The sequence below is a fragment of the Taudactylus pleione genome, unplaced genomic scaffold, assembly GCF_031769625.1.
Source record: "Taudactylus pleione unplaced genomic scaffold, aTauple2 ptg000121l, whole genome shotgun sequence".
Lineage (NCBI taxonomy): Eukaryota > Metazoa > Chordata > Amphibia > Anura > Myobatrachidae > Taudactylus > Taudactylus pleione.
In genome coordinates this window covers 10567991-10591596 of record NW_028284523.1, presented here as the reverse complement: position 1 = coordinate 10591596, position 23606 = coordinate 10567991, and the positions used below count along the sequence as shown (strand labels likewise).

At 41.9% G+C, this 23606-nt stretch overlaps 1 protein-coding gene across 1 annotated transcript in view; it reads left to right on the top strand.

Annotated features, from left to right (window-relative positions):
- Positions 1-23606, top strand: part of CDH23 (cadherin related 23) — a 1221584-nt gene that overhangs the window by 425428 nt on the left and 772550 nt on the right. The window contains exon 8 of the mRNA XM_088472189.1: positions 2765-2893. Coding sequence (XP_088328315.1) covers positions 2765-2893 — 129 coding nt within the window. The remainder of the gene's footprint in view (positions 1-2764; positions 2894-23606) is intronic.

Here is a 23606-nt window from a genome sequence, read left to right as displayed (position 1 = left end):
TATGGGATCCAGGCAACCGCGAATGCCTATGCTTAAGGTCTGACTTTGTTTTGGCACTAAGGGGGAGATTTAATAAAGCTTGGAGAGAGATAAAATTGGAGATAAATAGCACCAACCAATCAGCTCCTAACTGTCATTTTTCAAACACAACCTGTAAAGTGACAGTTAGGAGATGATTGGTTGGTGCTATTTATCTCCAATGTTATGTTACCTCTCCAAGCTTTATTAAATCTCCCCCATATTCTGGCACATTTGTACTGCCAGTTTTTCAACTACACATTTTAAAAGAGCTTTGAGATTTCTCCGTATTTATTCAATGTATTCATCATAGCAAAACCGATCCCAATATTAATATCTGATGTTGCCATTTGTTTTTGCCTATCCTCCTCCCTTTTCTTATTGGGTAGCCAGCAATTTGGGCATTCCTTCTGATCAACTTCCTTTTAAATTATAGGTAAAAAAGTATAGGAGAACCTATGAGATTTGATAGTTTTCTCCAACAGTAGACTCCCCAAAATGTGTTTGGATATTATTGCAATTTCTTAGTTGACATCACACCCAGACTTTTCTTCAAACATACCACTTTCATCCTGTAGTACACCTAAACTGAATTTAAAGGTCATAATCTAGATAAATTCAAGGAATCAGATGTCATTCATTCTTCCCCTAGTGCCTAGTTGGATGTACTGTAGATCTGTGAATGCCATGGTAAACTGTCATTTGTTCATTTGCTCCTCAAGTCTGAAGACATAAACAGATTGAATGAGTGTTTGAAGAGAAGCAAAAAGGAGCAACTTTGCACCTGGGCAGATCATTTAGCAACGCAAAGGGTACAAATGCATTTTATTTTCATGACTGGCTGCTTTTGCATGTAGCCCACATAGCCTGTAGCTGGTCATTAGGTCTACAGGTAGACAATGGAAGATAGACAGGCAATAGATAGACAGGGACTGAAGGTAGACAGGGTCTGAAGGTTGACACACTAAAGGTCGACTAGTAAGGTCGATAGGTACTGAAGGTTGACACACTAAAGGTCGACTGGTTCCAAGGTCGACCGGTATGAAGGTCGACAGGGACTGAAGGCCGACAAGGTCAGAAGGTCGACAGGTAACAAGGTCGACAGGTAAGAAGGTCGACTGGTAACAAGGTTGACAGGGACTGAAGGCCGACAAGGTCTGAAAGCCGACACACTAAAGGTCGACTGGTAACAAGGTAGACAGGTATGAAGGTCGACAAGCAGTATGTCGACAAGGACTGAAGGCCGACAGGGTCTGAAGGTCGACACACTAAAGATCGACTGGTAACAAGGTCGACATGTACTGAAGGTTGACATGATCATTAGGTCAACACGCAAATTGTCGACACATGATTTGTTTTGTTTTTTAACCCTAACCCACCCTCCTGGTGAGTAACCCTAACCGTCAGAGTAAGTACCTAACCCTGACACTAATCCTAAAAAAAAAATAAGTATTGACCATTTGACTATATGAGTGTCGAGTTACTGCCGGTCGACCTTCATAGCTGTCGACCATGTTACTAGTCGACCCATCGGAGTAAATGCCTAACCCAAACCCTGACACTAACCCTAAAAAAATAAAAATAAAAAAGTGTCGACCATTTGACCGAGTGGCCTACTGCCTTCATACCTGTCGACTTTACCAGTCGACCTTCTGACCCTGTTGACCTTCTGACAATGTTGACCTTCAGTCCCTGTCGACCTTGTTACCAGTCGCCCTTCTGACCCTGTTGACCTTCAGTCCCAGTCGACCTATCTAGACAATGTGGACCTAATGATCCACACCCGCCCACAAATGCTGGACAATTTTATTGTTACCCTGAAATTTAGATTTCATTTTGGACACACCTCTTTCACATGTAAATCTCTCTGCACATTTTACATCTGTCCCGTCTGCAGTACAACATGGTTTTGCCAAGGTGTAAAGTCACTCCTTTATTTGCCTTGCTCCTGCTCAGAATCAGCCCAACAGTATGTAAAGCTGCTATTATAACTGAAGCATGTTTACGCCTAAGTGCCTTTGTTTACCGTTTGAAAAGTTGTGATGTCATTTATTAATGTTTAATAAAAAAAAACAGAAACTGTGACTCCTATGTATTAAACCTTGGGGAGAGAGATAAAGTGGTCTGAGATAAAGTACCAACCAATCAGCTCCTAACTGTCAAAAGGCACATCCACTAGACTATCTACTCCCTGTCCAATCTCTAAACGATTTTCCCTTGATTTTTTCCCTTGAAATTTTATCTTTCAGTCTGAACGATGTACAAACGATTTGCAAACGATCTTTAATAGATCAAGTTAAATTGACCTGCATGTTCAGTCGACGGACGAGAAGATCAAACGAACAGCGGGAGTGTGCATCGTTGATCGTTAACGACCAAACACTGCACGATTTATAAACGATTTTTAAACTATTGAACGATAACGACGTCATTATCGTTCAATCGCCTGCTAAAATCGTATAGTGGAGGCCCCCCTTTAGTTTACAGACTGTAGAACTGATTCAGAGGCTCTGAATCAGGGTGGATTTAAAAAAAAAAAAAAAAAAAAAATCTGCCTCCAGGCCGCTCGCATAGCTGTGGGTGACCTGGCAATGGTCCAAATATCGCGACCATCGGGCTTGCAACGAGACCCTTGTGGTAGGGTCTAGGTTCCCGCAAGCCCGAGTGAACTTCATCTCCCATGGTTCTGCCCCTGAATTGCACATATGCATTTAACATTTGTATTATTTCTTCATTTTCTTTTCAGGATCAAGACAAGACAAAACCACTTTCAACATTGGCCAACCTCGCCATTACAATCACTGACATTCAAGACATGGATCCAATCTTTATCAACTTGCCGTATAGCACTAACATATATGAAAACTCCCCTCCGGTAAGTCACAATTATTGTTGTTGTTTTTTTGTTTTGTTCAATTTTTTTTCAGATAAAACTGATAATTTATCATCATAAGTTGTTGGGCAAATCTAAATAAATAACTGTATATGAATAGTCCATGGTTCCATGCATTTGGATATTGCAGGCAGGATAGCCATCAGAAATTGTGGCGCCCAGGACTGGGCAGGGCCCCCCCATGTTTCTGCAACTCACACCCCACAATGTCTCCCTAGACAGCACCCATTCTGTCTATCCAGGCAGCCCCCGCATTCAGCCCTTACAGCCCACAGACACTTACCTTCTCCTGTGTCTTCTGACTGCTTCTCTTCACACTGCGGCTGGTTTCTCTGTAGGGTGCGGCGCATGTCATGACGTCTTGTGCACTTTGTTGCAATAACAAAAAAAATAACTTTTGTTTGTACCAGACAGCCGCAACCCCACCACACATTTCTCTCTGTGATCCCCCACATTCCCCCCATCTCAGTGACACCCCCATACATTCCCCTCTCTCTCTCTACGATCCCCTCCAGATTCTCCTCTCTCAGCAATCCCCCCAACCACATTCCCTTCTCTCTTTCAGCGAACCCCTCCATATTCCCCTCTCTCTCTCAGCAATCCCCCCACATTCCACTTTCTCTGTCAGCAATCCCCCCACATTCCACTGTGTGTAAGTGACCCCCCTACATATTCCCCTCTGATATGCACGCAAGCACACACACACACACACACCTTCCTTGTCAAATTTATACCATACACAATCTAGTTCCTCTTACTTACCTACTTATCTTCTTTCTCCATAAGCCCCGCCCCCTTTGCTTTCTCCAGCCCCTTGAGTTCCTGGGAAGGGAAACCTGGCTCCCCTTTGGTCGATGGCAGCCATCTTTCTATAGCCTGCTATGGGGCCAGCCATTTTCTGTTAGCCCCTGGTGCAGCCTCAGTCTGTCAGATCTCTCACTCGTGTTACAGGCACACAGAGCGGCCGGGGAGGGGCCAGGAGGACCAGAATTATTAATGGCCCCTAGCTCACCCCCAATGGCTGGTAAGTCCATCCCTACGTGGGCCCCTATCTCTATCCGGGCCCGGGACTCCAGACCCAGCAGTCCCCCCCCCCCTGATGGTGGCCCTGACTGCAGGTATAGCATTTTTGCCTGGCTCTGGGCAGTTAGTCATCATTGGCAAATGTAGACTTTTTCACTGAAAATTTTCCTTTTAATAATGTATAAAAATTGATCAGCATTTCCTATATGTCCAAGAGGTTTCCACCTTCACAGTTTTCTACAGTATGTCTATTTATACTCTCAGCATGGTGTGACTAATATGGATGGGAGGTACCAAGGATGTTTTTCAGCATTGCTTTTATTTCTTTGTGTATATTTGCAATTCTCTTGTTTGAACACATCACATATTATCATTATAGGATACAATATATTAAAATCTTTTTTAACCATACCTACTGTGATGTTAAATCCTGTGAAGATGCTTTTGTATGATAAGCAATTTGAGGCTAAATGACAGAAATACTGTAGAGATGTATTAAAAATGTGCATATTGCAGTCGATGTCAGCCCCATTTATAATGTAACACCATGGTTGCTCTGGGCAGCACTGCCAATTTTCACTCCAATTAATAGTAAAGAGATTAAATACTTAAACAAAATCAAGTGCCATACACTGTTTGCTGATGTGTTTATTCCGAATCGCACATAATGTAATGCTAGTTCCCTTTAGGTAATTTTGTCACTTAACAGTGTTCTATTTACTTGTTATTATGAATGCATTTATGTTGTGTAACTGTGTTTTATTACATATTTATAATGTCCCTTTTCATCCATCCTTTTCACCTCTAGTCTTGCTTTCTACTGTCTTTATTTCTGCCTGTGCTGTGTCTCCCTTCCCTTATCTGTGGCACACAGCATGCCTCCGGCCTGCTATCTGTGTAGCTGCTAAGAATACCTAATCTGAAGTGTATACATTACCTAATAAAGTCCTTCTTATTTGGGATTATTGCATCAAATTTTAATTTCCTCACTTGAGTAACAGCATGTCAGGCTGGCCGTCACCGAAGAGCTGATAGAAAGTGAAAGGGTTGTATAAATGGCAGCAAATTACTGCAAATGGATAACTATCAGCTCTTTGACTAGAGCTGGGGAGTGAGAAATAGGATTTTCAGCTACAAAATCTAGCACAGAAATGTTGCAGCGGCTCTGCTTCCCACTCCCCACGGGTTCCTCCACTGTGACACCAGATTGTGCCTTGCCTTTCAAGTGATTCTTTAATCCGGTCATAGAAAGAGGAGAAAATGAAGTTCAGAAACCAAATCATACTGAATATTCCCAGAGCAAGCAGCGTTCACCTGTTTGTGTAACCAATCATAGCATAGGATGCAGATAGATCAGAAGAGAATTGAGGGCTGGCTAATACAGTGGATCTGCAGCAGTCACCCATCAGAGAGGATGTCTGGGCTTTTTTGGCAATGATGCAGTCATAGAACAAAGAAGCATTTGGTATCCGCTTTATAGAGCCCTTTTGTGCTACATGATTAGTGTAGACTTTAGCTTTGTTTTTTAAATATGTGTAGGTTATTTGTAGGTTAGAAACCAGCAGAAAATTCTGCATATTGTTGTATTTAGTATGCAACAATATTTTGGTTGTTTAAGATATATACCTAGCCATGTACACAAATCTCTGCAAACTTTAGGGAACTAGGGATGGGCATCAGAACATGGCCATCAAATAGTGGTGGTGATGCTGCCATCAGAACCTGCCTTGCTATGACATATAGTCATTGCAGGGTAATCATGTGCGCAGCCAGGTTAGGTTTTTACACATGCGCCAACCAACTGTGCTTCGGACACTACTTCTGGGTGGCTATAGCTCATGGAGGGTGGGCTTGTGAATGGAAAAACTATTTCCATTGAACTGGGAACATCAATGGTTGCCAACCATTGGCTTCCGATGTCCATCTTTAAAGGGGTACACATTACCAGCACACATTAGAGGTACGGTAGGGAAAAATGCTTATAGTGCTTAGGGTCTGATTCAGTATTGTGTGCAAACTCAATGGGTTGTGTACAACATCAATTGTGAGGGACCCGTGCATGCGCCGGATCTGTACTGCACGTGTGGCCCTCCCTCTGTGAGATCCCTCACAGTTCCGACAGGCTGTGGCCATTTGGGGGGATGCAGTTGGGATGCCGATGGTCTAAATGCCGACCGTCGGCATCCCGACTGTATAATCCCAGCAAGTGTCTAATGACCTGTCATTAGACCTACACCGGGAGCCCGACACCTGGCTTACCGATCGAAGGGGTGGGAGTGTTAGGGTAGGGGCTACCGGGGGGACTTAGGGTTAGTCACCCCCCTGGGAGTTTAGGGCTAGGCTAGGGGAAGGGGGTGTTAGGGTTAGGCACCCCCCCGGGAGACTAAGGGTTGTGCTGCAGGGAAGGGGGGGGTTAGGTTTAGACATTTAGAGGGAGGTTAGGGTTAGGCACCCCTAAGGGAGGGTTAGGGGGGAGGTTAGGTTAGTAAATAGAAAAAAATACTCACCTGTCAGGATCTTCACTGCCGGGCTACTGATTCCATTTGGGGATAGGGAGTGGGTGGGGCTGGCCTCCATTTAAGAAAATAGGGGCATATTGCCCCCATTTTCTAGGGGTGCTGTGGCCGGGGTCTGTGTCTTCTGACGCAGACTTGCTGGCCTCGGCTATGGAGCTGCAAGGAGCAATCTGAGTAACCTTAGTGTTACTCAGATTGCAGATCGTCTCACTGAAGATCTGATGTTGTGTCTTAGGATGCAGCACTTGGATCTGTGATGCTGTCAGGAGACATCTGTTTACACCAGACGCCTCCTGCTGCATAAGCATATTAGTTGTACTGTATTACACAGTCGCATTCCTGCAGCTGTATGATACCGTAGAACTCTGAATCAGGCCCTTAATGCATTATACACAGTGATAATAGTCATATGAAGCCAACCAAGGTACATACAGCAAAATCATATACACCCAATTGTGTTATGTAAGCCCATTTTTCTCCCTGTCATGGCCCTTCAGAGCCTATCCATATGAACCCTTACTTTAAGGCAAGTGATCATGTATAACAATCTGTTTGATTCCATTGCTTAGTAAAAAACAGACAAGTGTCTACACCGATCACTTCAGATAGATAGAAGATACCAGAGAGTTAGAAGATACAGTTTTGGAGCCTTGGTGAAAATGCGGTGCACTGTAGGGGGAGAGTGGAGATTTAAAATGTGTGCCTGGGTTAGGGTTAGGAGGGGAGCTCATTCTAGCTCTACAGTAAATACTAAGATAGCCAGATGTAGATGTTGTGCACTACATGGAAAAGTGAGCAGTATTTTTACTGCCTGCAAAACACTTAACTGTTTTTGTAACCCGGCCTTGCATTACATCATGGACTCTCTAGTTACAAATTTGACCTGGAGTGTAAAAGCAACATCACTTATGCAGTATGTGGCTCACAGAGGTATAGATCAGAATATCTTTGTGTACCAAATACTGTACTTACCTTTCTACAGGGCAGTTTTTCCTTTTTTTAAAAAGCAGCCTGACTTGTGATTTTGTGAGGATCATTGGCACGATGTGTAATGTATCTCATCTGTGTAATATTAATAACATAATGACAGTGCTCTGTCACAGTGCATTAACCACATTAATGACTCTGTTGCTTACTTATTCTACCTACAAATCTAATTCATCTCCAGCTGTTAAGTTTACAAAGGAGTTAATAGCAGGTGTATACCGTAGCAGATCAAAATATTGGAGAAAATGATGGAAACTTTAGAATGTGAGCTCTCACGAGCAGGGCCCTCATCCTCACGTGCTTCTCCTCCCCCTACTTATAGTATAATTTACTATATTTTTATTTTTAATTTAGTCAGCTTTACAGTACCTATAGTAAAATAATATAATAGATATTTGTAAACTGAGCACCAATAAGATGAGAATGTGCCTCTGATGGTGACCTATGAAGACAGAGCACCTGCAGCTGAGTAACACTATTTACACCTAACTGTGTTGCACAATCAGCTGAGTGCAGTGGAGTAGTATAGTATAATCTGGTGAGTATCCCTGACTTGCAGTTTCACTGGTTCATACCTAATGGCTCATATAAATGTGCAAGTTTATAATACACAGAAATCTATATGTGGAAGCATTTTGGTGTACATTCAGTATGTAAATGCTTAAATTTACCATAAAAAAACTGATCCAAGACTAGATGTGGCCCAAAAGCTGGGGACACACTGGAGCGATGTTGGGCTGATTTGCCGTTTCATAATAACAAATCGCCTACATTGCTTAGTGTACACTCAAAATGCGGGTACCTGTGGTTGCTAGCAATCTCGCGAGGTTTGACGCACTGCACATCGAACCTGAAGATATCGCATGCGACCTAATGTATGTTAATGAAGGATGGAACGATATATCACTCTGTCCTATTAGTGTGTACGCTCAATCCCTGTTCAAGGTAAATTCTCTGGAAAGTCATGATGATTGCCGGTTGCTCCAGCGTGTACCCAGCTTTAGTATCAAAAATTGCAGCTAATGTAGATGCACACAAATAATTACATATAATAATGTTAATGACACAAGCTGCCTTTTCATGTACTTTAAGTTGACAGGCCATGTATTATTCATATGTCTTCTTTCAGATGACTTTCACTATTTTTGAAACTCCTAATGCACTTTCCATATTTTTTATATACAGTATTAGAAAGGAAACCTTAGGGCATAAAGTTATTCGTTCTTCAACTTTGTGTTATTTTTTATTTTTTTGATTTATTCCATGAAAAGTATTTTGCTTGGTGTGAGTTTTGATTGACAGATACTTAGTATTGAAGTATTTATTAGACTGCATTATACTCTGGCTCATAAGATTTCCCATGGAAAATGAACAGAGGACTTTGCAAGATTAGTAGCAAAGGAGCTATACAATACAGAATTGTTACATTGTATTAAACCTGGATTCATGGGTTCCAGGAATAGAATATATTTTTTCTGTTCTCTTCTGGCTTTACTGAGTACTAGAATTACAGCAATTAAAGTAACAGCTGTCTACATGTTTTTGCGATCTACATTTTATTTAATGGAGTGTCTCTATGGTTAAAGAGGCAGCCTGTGTAGGGAGATAATCAAGAAGCCGACGGTCGAAATGCCGACCGTCGGCTACCTGGAGCCACATCACATTTACTAATAAGTGTATGTGGATTATATGCATATGTACAATCAGACTCATCTCATGATGTACTAAGCTCATCACACACACAAGGAAGTATACCCTGCATGAGAACTTCTGTTTTCAACCTATAATGAAAAAGATTTTTGCCAACTCTTTCTCTATATATGTATGTGTTTCATGTATGTCATTGTCATAAAAATATATACTAATAGGGTGTATATATTTTATATTTGTATCTATGTGCGACTTGAGACCAGTGCAATATTCCATTACTGACGTGTATGGATATATGACTTGTGACTAACGTAATACTGCACTATTGATGTTTATTTATACATATGTTCTCTATTATATACATCTTGGAGTTTAGCACAGCTGACATAGCACCCCTACCATGATGCATTCTAGATAATTACTGGAGGTGCTAAGATATATGCATGTATAAAGTCGCAGGTAATAGGAAAAAAATCTTTCTTATATACACAAGGAGATGTTCTCAATCTATACTGGAAAAGATTTTCACCATATATATTTTTCTCTATATTTGTGTTTTGTGTATGTTATTGTCACATGTTTGTGTGATCGGTAGCAGTCCCACTTATACTAGGGCTTACCCTTCTAGTTACCTTTGAGGAACCATATTTATAGGTCAAAAAATAAGGGCATGTGGGGTGGTCTGCTGGTTTGAGGAAATCTGATTTGCACTTTAGTGTCATGGGAGAAATTTAAGGGCCATGTTGGAGGGGGTGTATGTCATTTGCATTGCATTAAATAGCTATAATGAGCCTTCAAAAGATTTTACATTTTGAAAGTCCCTAATGCTTGCTAATTGTCACACACCACACAGGAAATACAATATAGAGGTAATACTCAGAAATGAATTCTTGTGCCCAAGCTAATGATTGTACACAATATAGCCCAGTGCTTAAATGGTTGTCTCCCTGTCCTTCATGGGACCCTGGACTGAGGACCTTATTCAGAGGCGGCTGTACGGTCTACGACCGCACGGCCGCCTCGATGTTTGGCCAGTGCGCATGCGCTCGAGGGAACCGGCTCCCTCGTGAGCTTGTGTGAGACCCGCTACGAGCGACAGCGCTGGTCATAGCGGGTCTCTTTCCAAAGGGGGCGAGCTGTCGATGTTGATTGACAGCTCGCCCCATTTGGAAGGCGGGCCGGGAGGATGGCAGCCCTAACGGAGGCGTTCCCATGGGAACGCCTACCATTTGGGGGAGGCCCCACTGACATCACTAGTGATGTCAGTGGAGAGCTTCCGGCTCTGACAGAGCCAGAAGCTCTCCGGGGCTTACGACAAGTGAGACCCTACCCTAGGGTCTCATGGTAAGCCCCGATGGTCGCGATGGTCTCTGACCATCGCGACCATCACCCGAGCGGTCATTAGAGCTGTGGGTGTAAACACATAGCCTAACGACCGCAACAGAGGCGGGCGGTCAGGATGCAAGTGGCCGCCCAGTTTCTGAGCGACCGCTTGCATCCTCCGACCGCCTCTGAATGAGGTCCTGAGTCTCAAGAGAAAAATCTATGCACTCTTGCTTTGCTATTAGCACTGCACTTAAAACAATATTTTTAAACCCAAAGGAAAATGGTGATATAAGTAACATTTCCCATAGAGAGAGATGCCGCCAGGTCTTAAACTCAGGATAGTAGAGGTTTCTACAATAATCAGGTGATCACAGGGTTAATGCTTTATTAGTAGAATAACATACTCTGTGAGTACAATGAGACTGTATAATAAAACTTGTGGTTTTTGGCAATAACAGCAGGAGCTGTAACAACAGGTAGCTTGATAATGGTAACTGTAAACAAATTACACTTTTCCAATATTAAGTAAGGTGATTCTTAACAAGTGATGCAAGGAGCAGGAGACCATGGATGAAACTGAAAAGCACACAGATATTCAGGATACCAGAAGCACAGAATATTCATCAGGCACTCAGATCAGTATGCTTACACCAAGGCAATAAGCTATAACTGACAAATAAGTGAAGGTCTGACTGCCTATTAAAACACAGACCAATGACAAAGCATCAATTAAATCCGACCCCCTGCAAGTGAATTAAGTAACAGGTGTACTGCTGCACATAGGAGAGTAACTAGTGAGAATTCCAGGAATTAAAAAACAGCTGCAGAAATTCCTGTGCAGCCTCTAATCATATACACTGGTGTTCCAGTGTCCTAGCAATGACTGGGACCAGCAGGAAAAAAGAGGCTACTGACGATGGTATTCACATCCCCTGGCAACCATCTGGACCTGAGGAGGTAGTCAAACTTCCAACAGTGTCACTGAACCAATATGTGGGATGTGTCTCTTTACAATCCTACTTTTAATAAAATATCAAAAATCACTTTGACTATATATATATATATATATATATATATATATATATATATCACAAATCACTCTAGATAGTGAGGATATAGGGTTGAAGAACTGTGTAAGGTAGACACCATTCTCCAAAAGATACAACTTAGCTTGACCCAACTTAAGAGTTGTCTAACATCAAACAACTTTTATTATTGGATAATAAATGTCTTTCTAATAATTTCAATAATCACAATATTTTATATTTCTTTGTTGCTTCTCTGCTTTTCAATCAGGTCTTTATATTTTTTAAAGTTTAATGACACACAGCTCATATGTTTTGTACTTGATATAATTTGTTTCAGTAAAGCAGCCATATGTGAAAAAAGTCGGTTAAAATACTTTGCCAACTTTTCTTTAGGGTAAGGAGTAACCCACAGTTTTTTACCAAAACTGAAATAAGAGAGAAATAAAACTAGAGGTTGTTATTGGTACTAGACACTGGCTAAGGGACATGCTACCCTTCTCAGTGGGATACACATCCCATGCACCCAGTTGATAATAAAACCCCTTTTACACCGGAGCTAAAACCTGGGTTATTGCAGGGTTAACCCGGGCAGCTCCCTGGTGTAAAAGGGGAGAGGGTTGGATCGACGGGTCCAGTGACCCGGCAATCCAACCCAGGTAAATAGGAGGGTTTAACACGGGCGTAGCCCGTGAAACCATGCTGTGAGAACAGCGCACTCCGGGTCACAATGACCTGGAGTGCGCTGCTAGCTGGCCGATTGGTTCGGCTTCAGTGGCGCTTGGAGATGATGTCATCTCCAAGCGTCCACTTTCACGCTGGGAAAGGCGGGTCTATGCAGACCTGACTCCGGTGTGAGCGACGCCGACTCGGGAATATCCCGAGTCGGCGCCGGCTAAATTCCATGTCTGATCCAGATAGGCACTCTGTTCCAACTCCGGGTCAGACCCGGAATTTTTGGTGGAAAAGGGGTATAAGAGAACTCCAGACCATTGACCAATGTTGGAACAATTTTGATCAACCTCATCATCGTTTTAGACAGAAAGCCTTCCATGAAATAGCAGCATATGCCATCATGGGATTTGAAATGCTATGGGTCCGTTTTGTTTGATGATTTATTTCTGATAATTGTGCTTTACTGTGCATGCTTCAGCCACCATGTGGCACAGATGGACATGAGGGTGGACCAACATCGCCAGACCATAACCCAAATTTTACTATGGGGTTTGATGATGTCTAGGTCTTGACTATACCGTCATGCCTAAGAAGTTCCATAACAGTACTTATACATTATTGACTATTAACTTGTCACTGACCATTCAGTGATCCTCAGCACAGGTATGGTTTACCATGTGGAACGAGGAGGGATTGGACACTTTTTTTTGTTGTTGTCCCAACTCTTTATGGGATTGATCTCCAAGCTGAGCAGATGGGATCTGGTTTGATATAAGGACAGTGTGACAACATGCTGTGTTTCCCTGTAAAATTGTAGCCAGCCTGGCAATCGCTTGGTGCTGGTTCTTGCTCTTGAAGGGTGACCACACGTTCATTCTCTCCTTGCAGTAGTGGCATCTAGCCCAGGCTTAAGCACTAGAGCTGGTTACATATGTGGGGTGAAGGACATCTATTTTCATTTTTTTTTTACATGTTCAGATACAGTATGTGGTGAGGGTTGGCATCAGCACATACCTTTACCTCAGGCCTTCAAAAGGTTACTACAGATTAAGGCATAAGAGGCCAAATCTCCAGATGTGTATGCCCATGATCTAGTTCTCCAGGTGTAGGGGGCAACAAATGCAAAGTATGGGGAAATATCAATTCTACATTGTCTTACTGCACATGTAATTAAGCAAAATGCAGTTTGCGGTTGGACTTACATCCATTTGTTAATCAAGCCCTGTATGTTAAAATGACAATTGTAATGTTAATATAGTGGGATTTATTCACCAAACTTGGTCAAGTATTGTAATGGGAGGTATTACATGACTTTCCTATTGGTGTCCAGTCCTATAGAGCTGTTACTGCATTAAGAGAAACAAAAACCTTAACCAATTGCTATACAGTAGCTAATTTCATAATACTGACATAATAGATTGTGAGCTGGTCTCATACACACACAGTGTATTAAGTCTACTTTTGTCATCATTATTGTAAGCTTTATTGTCTACCTGAAAAATGTAAAATAAAGTTTGAAATATTATAATGCTGTATGTACATTTATAAGGAAAAAGAACGTGTATTTATGACACACCTGTTATAGACCTTAATAGATCCAGCCAAGTCTCCCAGTTGATAAAGCTGTAAATAAGCACTAATGGGGTTGCATAAAGCTGAATACAATTAAGCCTTGTTCACACTAATGCTTCTCAAGCAGACGATAGCAAAGTAGTATATGCTCTATTCAAGAGGCTAAACCCATGGTGCCAAATAGGCCCTGATAATGATGACAATCAGGAGGTGCTTCTGAGTGCGTCTTGATCTTTCCCACTGATATTATTACCATTATTAATGTGGTTACTGTAATCTACTGTATTCATACTATTTAACTATTAATTATTTGCAGTCAGTCTATGGCTGGAAAGCAGAATCCAATGTGTTTTTTTTAAGTAGAATGTGATGTTTTTATTTATTTGAACTTAAGTAGTACTTTTATTTTGTATGTCTGTATTTACAGTAATTGTATATTACTGTAAATAGTAAGTGTGACTTTATTTATTAATAACACTTTCGACATGCCCAGGGAACGGAGCCGACATGCACCTGTTTTCTAGAACGTTCCCCGTCGCCATCCATAAATGCCAGCAGCATGTCAAACATGATGCGGCTTACGGGGCTCTGCAACAGCGCAGTCCTCTAACCATTGGTAATTTGCATGACCATCGAAACATTGTACAACTCAGAATTAGGCCCAATAAGTCTTTCCTTGGGCACATTTGCTCCTGTGGTATTTGTATAAAGTGCATCCAACTCAGTCCCTCAAAGTATTTCCTTACACTGAAATTAAATGTAAAGGATATATATTTTGTCCCAAATAAATACAGTAGCGCTAAATCCCCCTGAGTTGTAGACAAAGAATTTAATCAATAACAGGTGACATCTTGTCATGTATGGTTGGTTGCAGAAGACTCCCATTTGATACTAATAGTTGTCTGGGTCATGTTTCTAGTTTAGTGAAAATTGATGTACAGTGCAGGTATTTGCTAAACATGATTTGCAAAGAACCTAAAAAAAAGTGCATTAAAATGGTTTCAAATTTAATTTCCCTGCTTTTAGTTAAGTTCCTCAACAATAAGCACTAAAACACAAACTTTACATTTTGCTTTTAGAATTCTGAACAAGAAGCCACAAAGTCACTTGGAATTCCGTCACTCTTCCCTAGAGGTGACAATTGACGGTTATACTGCTGGCTCCCTGTGGTTTCATTGCATGAAGATGCTTTCTCTAAGGACTTTCATAGTGCGAAATTAATGAGAACCTGCCTGCTGGCTCACTTAGAGAGCCTGTTGACTTCCTCATCACTGCATCCTAGCAGGCCATTAAAACCCCTGAACTAATCTTCTTCAAAACATTGGTCATAGCTAACCATTGAAAGGCCTCCCATATCTTATTGATTGACATATGTCAACTCCAAGGGCCTAATAGTTTTTTAAATTCTGGAAAGGATTATTACTATTGATGCCTAAAGTTTACAGATGTTCCAATTAATTAATTTTAGTGTCATCTTATACTTGGAATTTACATTTAAAGCATTACTATAGTGCAATACAATTCTAAGTATTTTATGTGAATGAATTGTCTGCCTAAAAAAATTATAGAATTATTTTTGTATGTACTGTAAATCCTGACCTCTTGTAAATGTAAACTTGATACAGTGAAATTTCCTCTGGGCTGTTATTTAAGTACTTAGGAGAGGTGCTAATAATATGTAATTAACACCTGCAGGTAACTCAGAGTTTAATTGTTCACCTCCAGGCAATGTTTCAGATTAGAAGAAGTAAATCAGTATATAAAGCCACCACATATATCTGGTGGGATACAGCAATAGTGCAGCGCTTGCAAATGATATAGACACTTTTTTGTTTATTAGTTTTGCACAAATAAATAGTCTGACCTCATACAAATTATTCCACTGTTGACCGCTGGAATCCCCGCTGTCGGGATATGGAACATATCCTGATTCGGGAGAATGCAACTTCCTATTTGTTGCATTTATTTACTTATTGTAGAAATAAAGCAGGGATTCCAAAATGATGAGGTCTGGAACAAGGCATAGACTTATGATGAAATGCTGGCCTTTAACAAATGCATTTGGTATCCACTGCAGCCCCCCCTAACATACTAGAATGGGCATATATATTAGTATTTACAAGTAGCCCACTCAAACCACCTCCTTCACACATACAGTACCAGTCAAAAGTGTGGACACACCTTCTCATTCAATGGTTTTTGTTTATTTAAATTATTTTCAACATAGTAGATTAATACTGAAGACCTCAATACTAAAAATAATATGGATTACAACAGTAGTCAAATAGTGGTGTCCACTGTGTACTAACCCTATCTCTGCACAACACAATTGATGGTCTCAAACACATTAAGAAGGCAAGTAATTCCACAGATTGACTCTTGACAAGGCATACGTGTTAACTCAAAACCATTCCAGGAGACTACCTCATGAAGCTGATTGAGAGAATGCCAAGAGTGTGCAAAGCTGTCATCAAAGCAAAAGGGGGCTACTTTGAGGAATCTAAAATATAAAACCTATTTTGATTTAACACTTTTTTTTTGGTTTACAACATAATTCCATATGTGTTCTTTCATAGTTTTGATGTCTTCAGTATTAATCTACTATGTTGAAAATAATTTAAATAAACAAAAACCATTGAATGAGAAGGTGTGTCCAAACTTTTGACTGGTACTGTACATGTTCAGTATTCTGCTCTGAGAGGATGCTGGGCTAATTTTGAGCTGTTCTGCCCTCTGTGTCGGTTGTCCATCCGGTGTTGCCTTATATGTGGGGGTACCTGATATATTTGTGAGTTTGGAATCACTTAGGCAAACAGTACTGGAAAGATGCAAAGGTACCTTTATTTTATAACAGGAATAGAATAAAAGTGGTCCCATCTTGATGTAATGCTAGAATGCAGGGAATTTGATCCGGCCTTTCTTGACTTGAGATTTTACTTTTACACGTCCTCAAACACGTCAATGATAATAATCTGTTTCAGAGGGACAAAATCAGTTTACATAAGGTGAGCCGGCACCTCTGACAAGATCCCCTGTTATTTAATTTGGCACTTTATCCACAGTTCTGTTCCTCTTTTGAAGACCTTTCTATTGGTTCTTTCTGTAAAATTGATGACATTTGTGGTCAATCTTCTGCTCAACGTTAGGAATCCTAAAGACTCCCTCTCCCATACAGTACATTGCTTTTATTTGAGATATATTGCAAAATCCCTGGATTGCGATTAAATGTAAGTAAATCCATAGTCATGCTTCCTAATCCACATCAGTTATGCTCTTGCTCATTCCAGTGGACTTTTCCCTACTAGAGTTCACAGAATAAAATATGGGCCTGGCGATTGAACAGTTAGTGGACTAATTTTGTAGCTGGAATCATCTCCTACTATACTACTTTGGCATGGGTAATTTAAAAGAAATTATATAAATCCCCAGAGTGTGGTCCTCAAGGCACCCCAACAGTTGAGGTTTTATCCATGGTTGAGCACAGGTGGTTAAATCAAATTGACTGAGGTACTGATTAAGTCACCTGTGGTCAAGCATGGATATCCTTAAAACCTGGACTGTGGGTGTCTAGAGGGCTAATTTTTGGAACCTCTGCCCTAGAGTCTTATATAATTCAGTCCCTTTCCATTCTAATTACTCACACAGAGGCTCAATTAATTAATGCAATCTATTGTCAGTTCCATTGGATAAGTGATCACTCCAGACTTAGTAAGAAGAAATTGTTCCCGTGTAAAGCTAATTGGGGGTATGAAATTTCCAAATATTGTTGACTAGAAGTACACAGCAATTATCCACTACCGAAGTGTTTGGTTTCATGGCCGTGATGTTTATGTCACCTCCTCTTTGGAAAGGAATGTTTAGCTTAAAATGGCTTGTGTCTTCTTTATTCACCAGCATGACAGGAGATCCCTGATAATCTTAAAGAGAATCCACTTCTATGTACTACTAGTTAACTTTGACACATTCTTAGACATAAGGATGGCCTTAATGCTCATAAATCCATCTTTCTTCCAGTGGTTCAGAATATGGAGTTTTAGTACCGCATGGCTTCTCCTCCACCTTTGAAAATTACATGGAGTGTCTTCCATATAGCATCTGGTAAATTATTGTGATCAGAGGCCTCTTATGTTTGCAGAGGCGGTTAATCAGGTATACGGTAATTGGTGCTTATTTGATTACTTTCCTTTAGGCCCAAGGTTATACTAGTTTTGTTATGCAATCCTTTTTGGGCTCTTATTCGGACAATTCTACCCAAACCATCTGTAACCAGTTATATTTTGTGAGGGAGGTGAATGAGCATGGGAAGCTCACTATGGGGATGGCTAAGGGGTTGCGCACTTCCTGTCACTAACTCTATTAAAGCATGTATTGTTTCCTGCAAAATGTTAATGGGAGAAATTATGTGAATTTTTTTTTTTGTTTATTTTGCCAGACATATCTACCTCCATGACATGGATTCTTCATGGGTCTCTTGCATTCGTCGACAAGCCCAAAGAGTAATTTGATGGAGGTAGACCTGTTTCATTGTCTGTGGAATTGCTCCTTGGTTTGTGGGCTCAATTGGCTACTGATTAAGGGACATAGGGGAACCCATTTGGTGAACTATGTGCTGGAACCATAACATTCCTGTCCAAAGTCAGGTATAGAATTCCATCCGGATGGCTCATCTCTCTTCTAAACCCAGTCCTCATGGTGGAGTGGCTTCAGTGGGGCTAAATTCACATAGCAATTCCCCACTGGATTAGGCAACTGCATATCAGAGGGTAGCCACTGAGCATACCCTACATCCTCTGGTTACAGCAGAGCCTGTGAGGATTAGCTCCTAGGAGTCAGTGGTTCTCAACCTCAACCCTTCAGTTTTCCCAACAGGTCAGTCATGTTTTGAGGATTTCTGTCCTTGGAAGCAGGTGGGATAATTACGAACCCAGTAAAATAGATTACCTCACCTGAGCATGATTAAAGACATCCACAAACATGTCCCTGATGTAAGCTATCACTTTGCTTGGTATACAATCGGGAAACCGGCTGCCTTAATACTAACAGCTGGCTTCCTGACTTTCATATCCCGGCGAGGGTGAAATGCCGGGCGTCTAGATGTAGATGCCTGACATTTCCCTGACGCCGGGAGACTGGCGCCCGGCATCCCGATCGAAGGGATGCCGGGCGCCGCGAATGGACAGCTGCGGGGGGGAGGGTTAGGTTTAGGGCACCCAGGGGGGACTTAGGGTTAGGCACCCCCGGGAGGACTTAGTTAGGGTTAGGCACCCCCTCGGGGGACTTAGGTTTAGGCAGCAGGGAAGGGGTGGGTTAGGCACTTGGGGGAGGTTAGGGTTAGACACCCCTAAGGAGGGTTAGGGTCTTAGGTTAGGTTAGTTTATACTTACCTTAGCAACGATCAGGATTTCCAGCACTGTCGGACTTCCGCTGCTGGGAACTCTGCTGTTGTCGGCCAGGCACTGCCAGGAATCGAACCGCCGGCCATGTGGCCAGAGGTATTTCATACCGATTCCCTTTACTTCTAGCTCTTCGTGTCCCAGCAAGAGCACATTGTTAAATTTATCTGAAAACTGTAATTTTCATGTGGCAAATGTATGCAAAATTATTTCATTACATATAATACACTCTAGAGGATGTTTTTGCTGCTTATTGTAGATAATGCATGCTTGAGACCCAGGAAGGGTTTTGCAGAGAAAGGAACCATTGCCAAATCATGGGACCCAAAAAAGAGATGTGGCCAAGCGGGAAACATTATGAAAGGGTGAGTAGAACCTTAGCCTATAAAGTGCACAGGTTTTTCCCACCTGGTGGGGGAGAATGGCAGGGCCATGGTAGCTGCCACAATGTTCATCTAACACCCAAGGAGAGAGAGGTCTAGAGAGAGACCACATATGCAAATGCTAGATTCATCCTGCCTCATGTGTATCGTGTACTAGCATGTGCCAGAATATGGCCCCTTACACTACCAGCACACGATATAACAACGTTCTGATACCAGTGGTCCCATATGCAACAGCGCATTTGTGCACACACTCAGGTTAATGCATGAGCCATACAGGTTTTAAAAGTATTTAGCGCATGCACAGTAGTTAATACCCCTCACTGCGCAAGCATTGGGCATTGCATGCAGTTAACACACGCATCTCTGAATCAGACCTAAAGCCTGTGTGAGACAAAGAGCTGGAAGTTTGCAGTACTTCTGCGGGAAGCCCAATGAAGTCTCCATTATGCAGCTCCCATGAGAGGGTTATGAGTTGCAAGCATATGTGTTGGTGAGAGAGGGAAGAAGAGTATTCCAGAGCATTACTATTAAGGCAAGGGAGTGGCTAGAAAAACGTAGGCGTGTCAGAACCGTTTAAACACTGTTTTCTGGGTGTGCATAAATTAGCCACAGTGTTCTTGCTCGCAGCAGGAGAGCCCTCTGCATGTCTGGACAGGTTAGACCTACTTAGCAGGCTGGTGGCCGACTAATTTGCGTTTGATGTTTCCGATGTTTATAGCTATGTGTGTGAGCGATTGGTGTGAGATGCTTTCAGTGGGCGTCTCTAGGCACTGTGCAGGAGGGGGAGACATTAGCATTTAAGCAGATACCCTGAAGTCACTTAACCAGTGGAATGGTTAATTTAGCAGTAACTTGAATGTACAGTCATACTCACAGTTGTAACAGACTCTCTCAGCATGAAGTGGAGTATACAGGAGCCCAGCCAGTGATTGTATGTTGGAAGCGATGTAAGTGGTGAACAACACTGTGGATAAAGTATATTGCAGGGTCTCACTAAGAGAAATGGAACACATCCATGTTCCACTGCAGCATTCTAACAGTGATAAGATGGCACCATGCATGCAAAAAAGTATAGACATTGGCCACCATCTTGGTTAGGGAATGAAGCCTCCCTAAAGAAGTTAATATGGAGACTGTGCAGTAGTGCTCTCCTGGCTTCAACAAGTACTGTACTCTGCACAACTGGGCCCATACCTTATTGATATGACCTATTGGTGTAAAACCTGGGTGATTACAATAAGTACCAGCGGAATGTGAAATGGAGGTTAGTCCACACAGTGGACTGTCTTGTAGGTTTATTGGTAACAGCGGTAGCATACACAGTGGTGACAGCCGTAAACACGGCAATGCAGGTAACATACTGCAGTAATGAGTCTCACCTCTGAGGAGATAAGTACTGCACAGCCATGCAGCACTGTAGCACTCAACACAGTGACACACTCAGGGTTGCATATACACCGTGTTTGCACCTTGCTGGTATCAGCATAGAGAAGAAGGAGACAGCACAGGTGCACACTTCTTGCCAACAGAGTCCTGTACTGTAAGTTCTGCAGTTGTGGATTGCATGGCTACATGGCTGAATGGTAGTACTGCCCAGTGCCTTTATTATTTAAATAATGATAGTAGAGCCTCATTATTAATAGGAAGCTTTGTTTATATTATGGGAGGTGTCCAGTAGTTCCAGTTTACTGGTTGCTTACCAACCAATAAAGTGGGTGCCCCTTTGTCAGTTGGATGCTCCAATATAGGCAAATCATAATAAACCCTACCCCTGAAACTTGAACTGAGAAACCCAGAAAGACCCATAAAAACCAGAAGACAGAAAGAAAAAGTGTAAAGGGGCACATCCACTAGCAGATAGTGGAACGACAGTATGATTACAAAATTGTAATCATACAGTTGTTCCGCTTCCCCTGCTGTGCCTACAGTGAAAAATATGTCATTCAGTGCAGGCACCCTCCCTCATTATGGTCAATCTGTGGTTATCGGCAGATTGACCAGCATGTTCAGGCGATGATTGATGTTGGAAACAACAAGCGGGAGCGCGCATTGCTGGTCATTTCCGCCATTTTAGTGCACGATTAATGAGCAATTTAACGATAACGATGTCGTTATCATTCAATTGCTCATTAATATCGCCTAGTGGATGTGCGCCATAAGAGAGGAACAAAGAATTGGCTCCAGCAATAGGACTATCACTGGCCTTAACATGTTATACGGCAAAGCAAAAACAAGAATTTAAGCTTGAGAAAATACCTGTTTTGCCAGCCTTTTGAAAAATTAGCCCTACCAGTAATCTTCTCTAATTAAAACCAACTTGTAGAGGTGGGCTGCTGTTTACGGACAAATGCTGTGTGCTTGATGCTAGCTATCCCCTCTCTTATAATGGTTTATCATATCCATACTTGTGCTTGCTCCTTGTGCTGCTATTTTTGTCTGGCTTCCTGGTACTGGACCTTTGGCTTTGTGCACAAACTACTTCAGCCTTGCTATCTACACAACATATACCTTCCAACTGTCCTGATTTCGAGACAGTCCTGCTTTGCAGGCACTGTCCCTTTGTCCCACACACATGCCGCAGAGTACTGCAGTGGTTTGGAAATCCCCCCCGGAATAGATGCCATGTACAAGGTGTCTGTTAATTGGAGAGAGGGACTGGGGCCATGCCCAGCAGCTCCCAGAGCAATGGACATGCCCCAAGCATGACAAACAATGGAGGGCGTGGCTCATTGGTATGTAATTGCTTGTGAGGCCATGTCCTCTTTTTGGGCACACGCCTTCAACTTAGTGGATGTTGGGAGTAATACAACTTACTGTAGTTACCTGCACAAGAAATAACTGAGATTTGTCAGTACAGTTTTCTGTGTCGTCTTCAGTCCAGCTTTCTTTTAAGTCTGAGTACCTGTATTGTTACCTTTGCTAGTCTGGCCTCCAGCCTCTGAGGTCCATTCTCTGATCTCTTTTACCATTACTCCTGTATCTGCGACTGTTTGCAATGCATACAGTACGTGTGTCATGTATTCCTGCAATAATAACAGGTCCAGCTCCTGCTCCTCAGATTTGGGACAACGTTGCTTCTCTGTTTTTAAAATACTGTATGTGCTTGCTGATTTTATGTGTGCTTTAGATATGTAGTGATTTATTTCTATTGCGCTCTGTTCATCATGTCTCGTAAAGATGGATTCCAGGTGCTTTACCCAGCTAACTTTCCATTCTTTTATACTTTTCTCTTAACTGATGTTTTTCGCACTGCTGATCAGAACATAGGAAATGAGCTGTAGAAAATGTAGTTTACCAGAGGAAGTACGACCCCTTTCAGACGTAAATAAAGTCATTGTACAGTAGATGTAAGGGAACTACAGTTTGTTGGCTTTTAAAATGTACAGCACGGTTGTCTGCCACTTATCATTCTAAACTGCTCTCCTCTGTTTGACAGGCAACTAGCACACTGTCACATAGAGCGACACTTTCACCCAGTCTTTTAAATGGAGAAACATTCTCGTTGAAGGATTTGGAGTTCATCTCTCTCCTTCTGGAACAGTGAATTAAAGCACAATAAATTATCAAGATGGAACCATGAGTCTTGATGATTCTTTTTTGCCTTGTATCCCTTGTCTTTTTATTTTTCATTCTAAGCCTCCCCTTTTAGCTATAATTACATTTCTCAATTGTATTGGAAGCTTTGAGAAAGCCATCACGCTAATGATTTACAAGGCCTCTGTTGGATACCAGACCCAGCAGCTCTGAGCTGTGCAAAAGGTCACTGACCAGGGATTTATGACTGGCTCTGTGGGCATGAAATGTGGAGGCTTTTCCATGAACAGTGTATTAAAAAAATACTAGAAAAGAGCAGCAAAGGCAGCTGGGACTACAGTGATGTTTTTAGTGTTCCGAGTTGCAGTTCATTCATATGAAACTTGGATTTTTGTTGGGACCTTTAGAGGAATTTGTGGAGGCATTAGAGGAATTTGTGGAGGGATTATGTTATAATCTACAGTATCATGAAAAATGAACCCCCTCCATCTGCCTTTGATTTAGCTCCTACGCCCTATCCTCCTTCATACACAGAGAAGTAGCAAGACCTATGGGGGCCACGGGTCCATAGCAAACGTTTCCAAAATATTTGTGGTTATTCCTGAAAA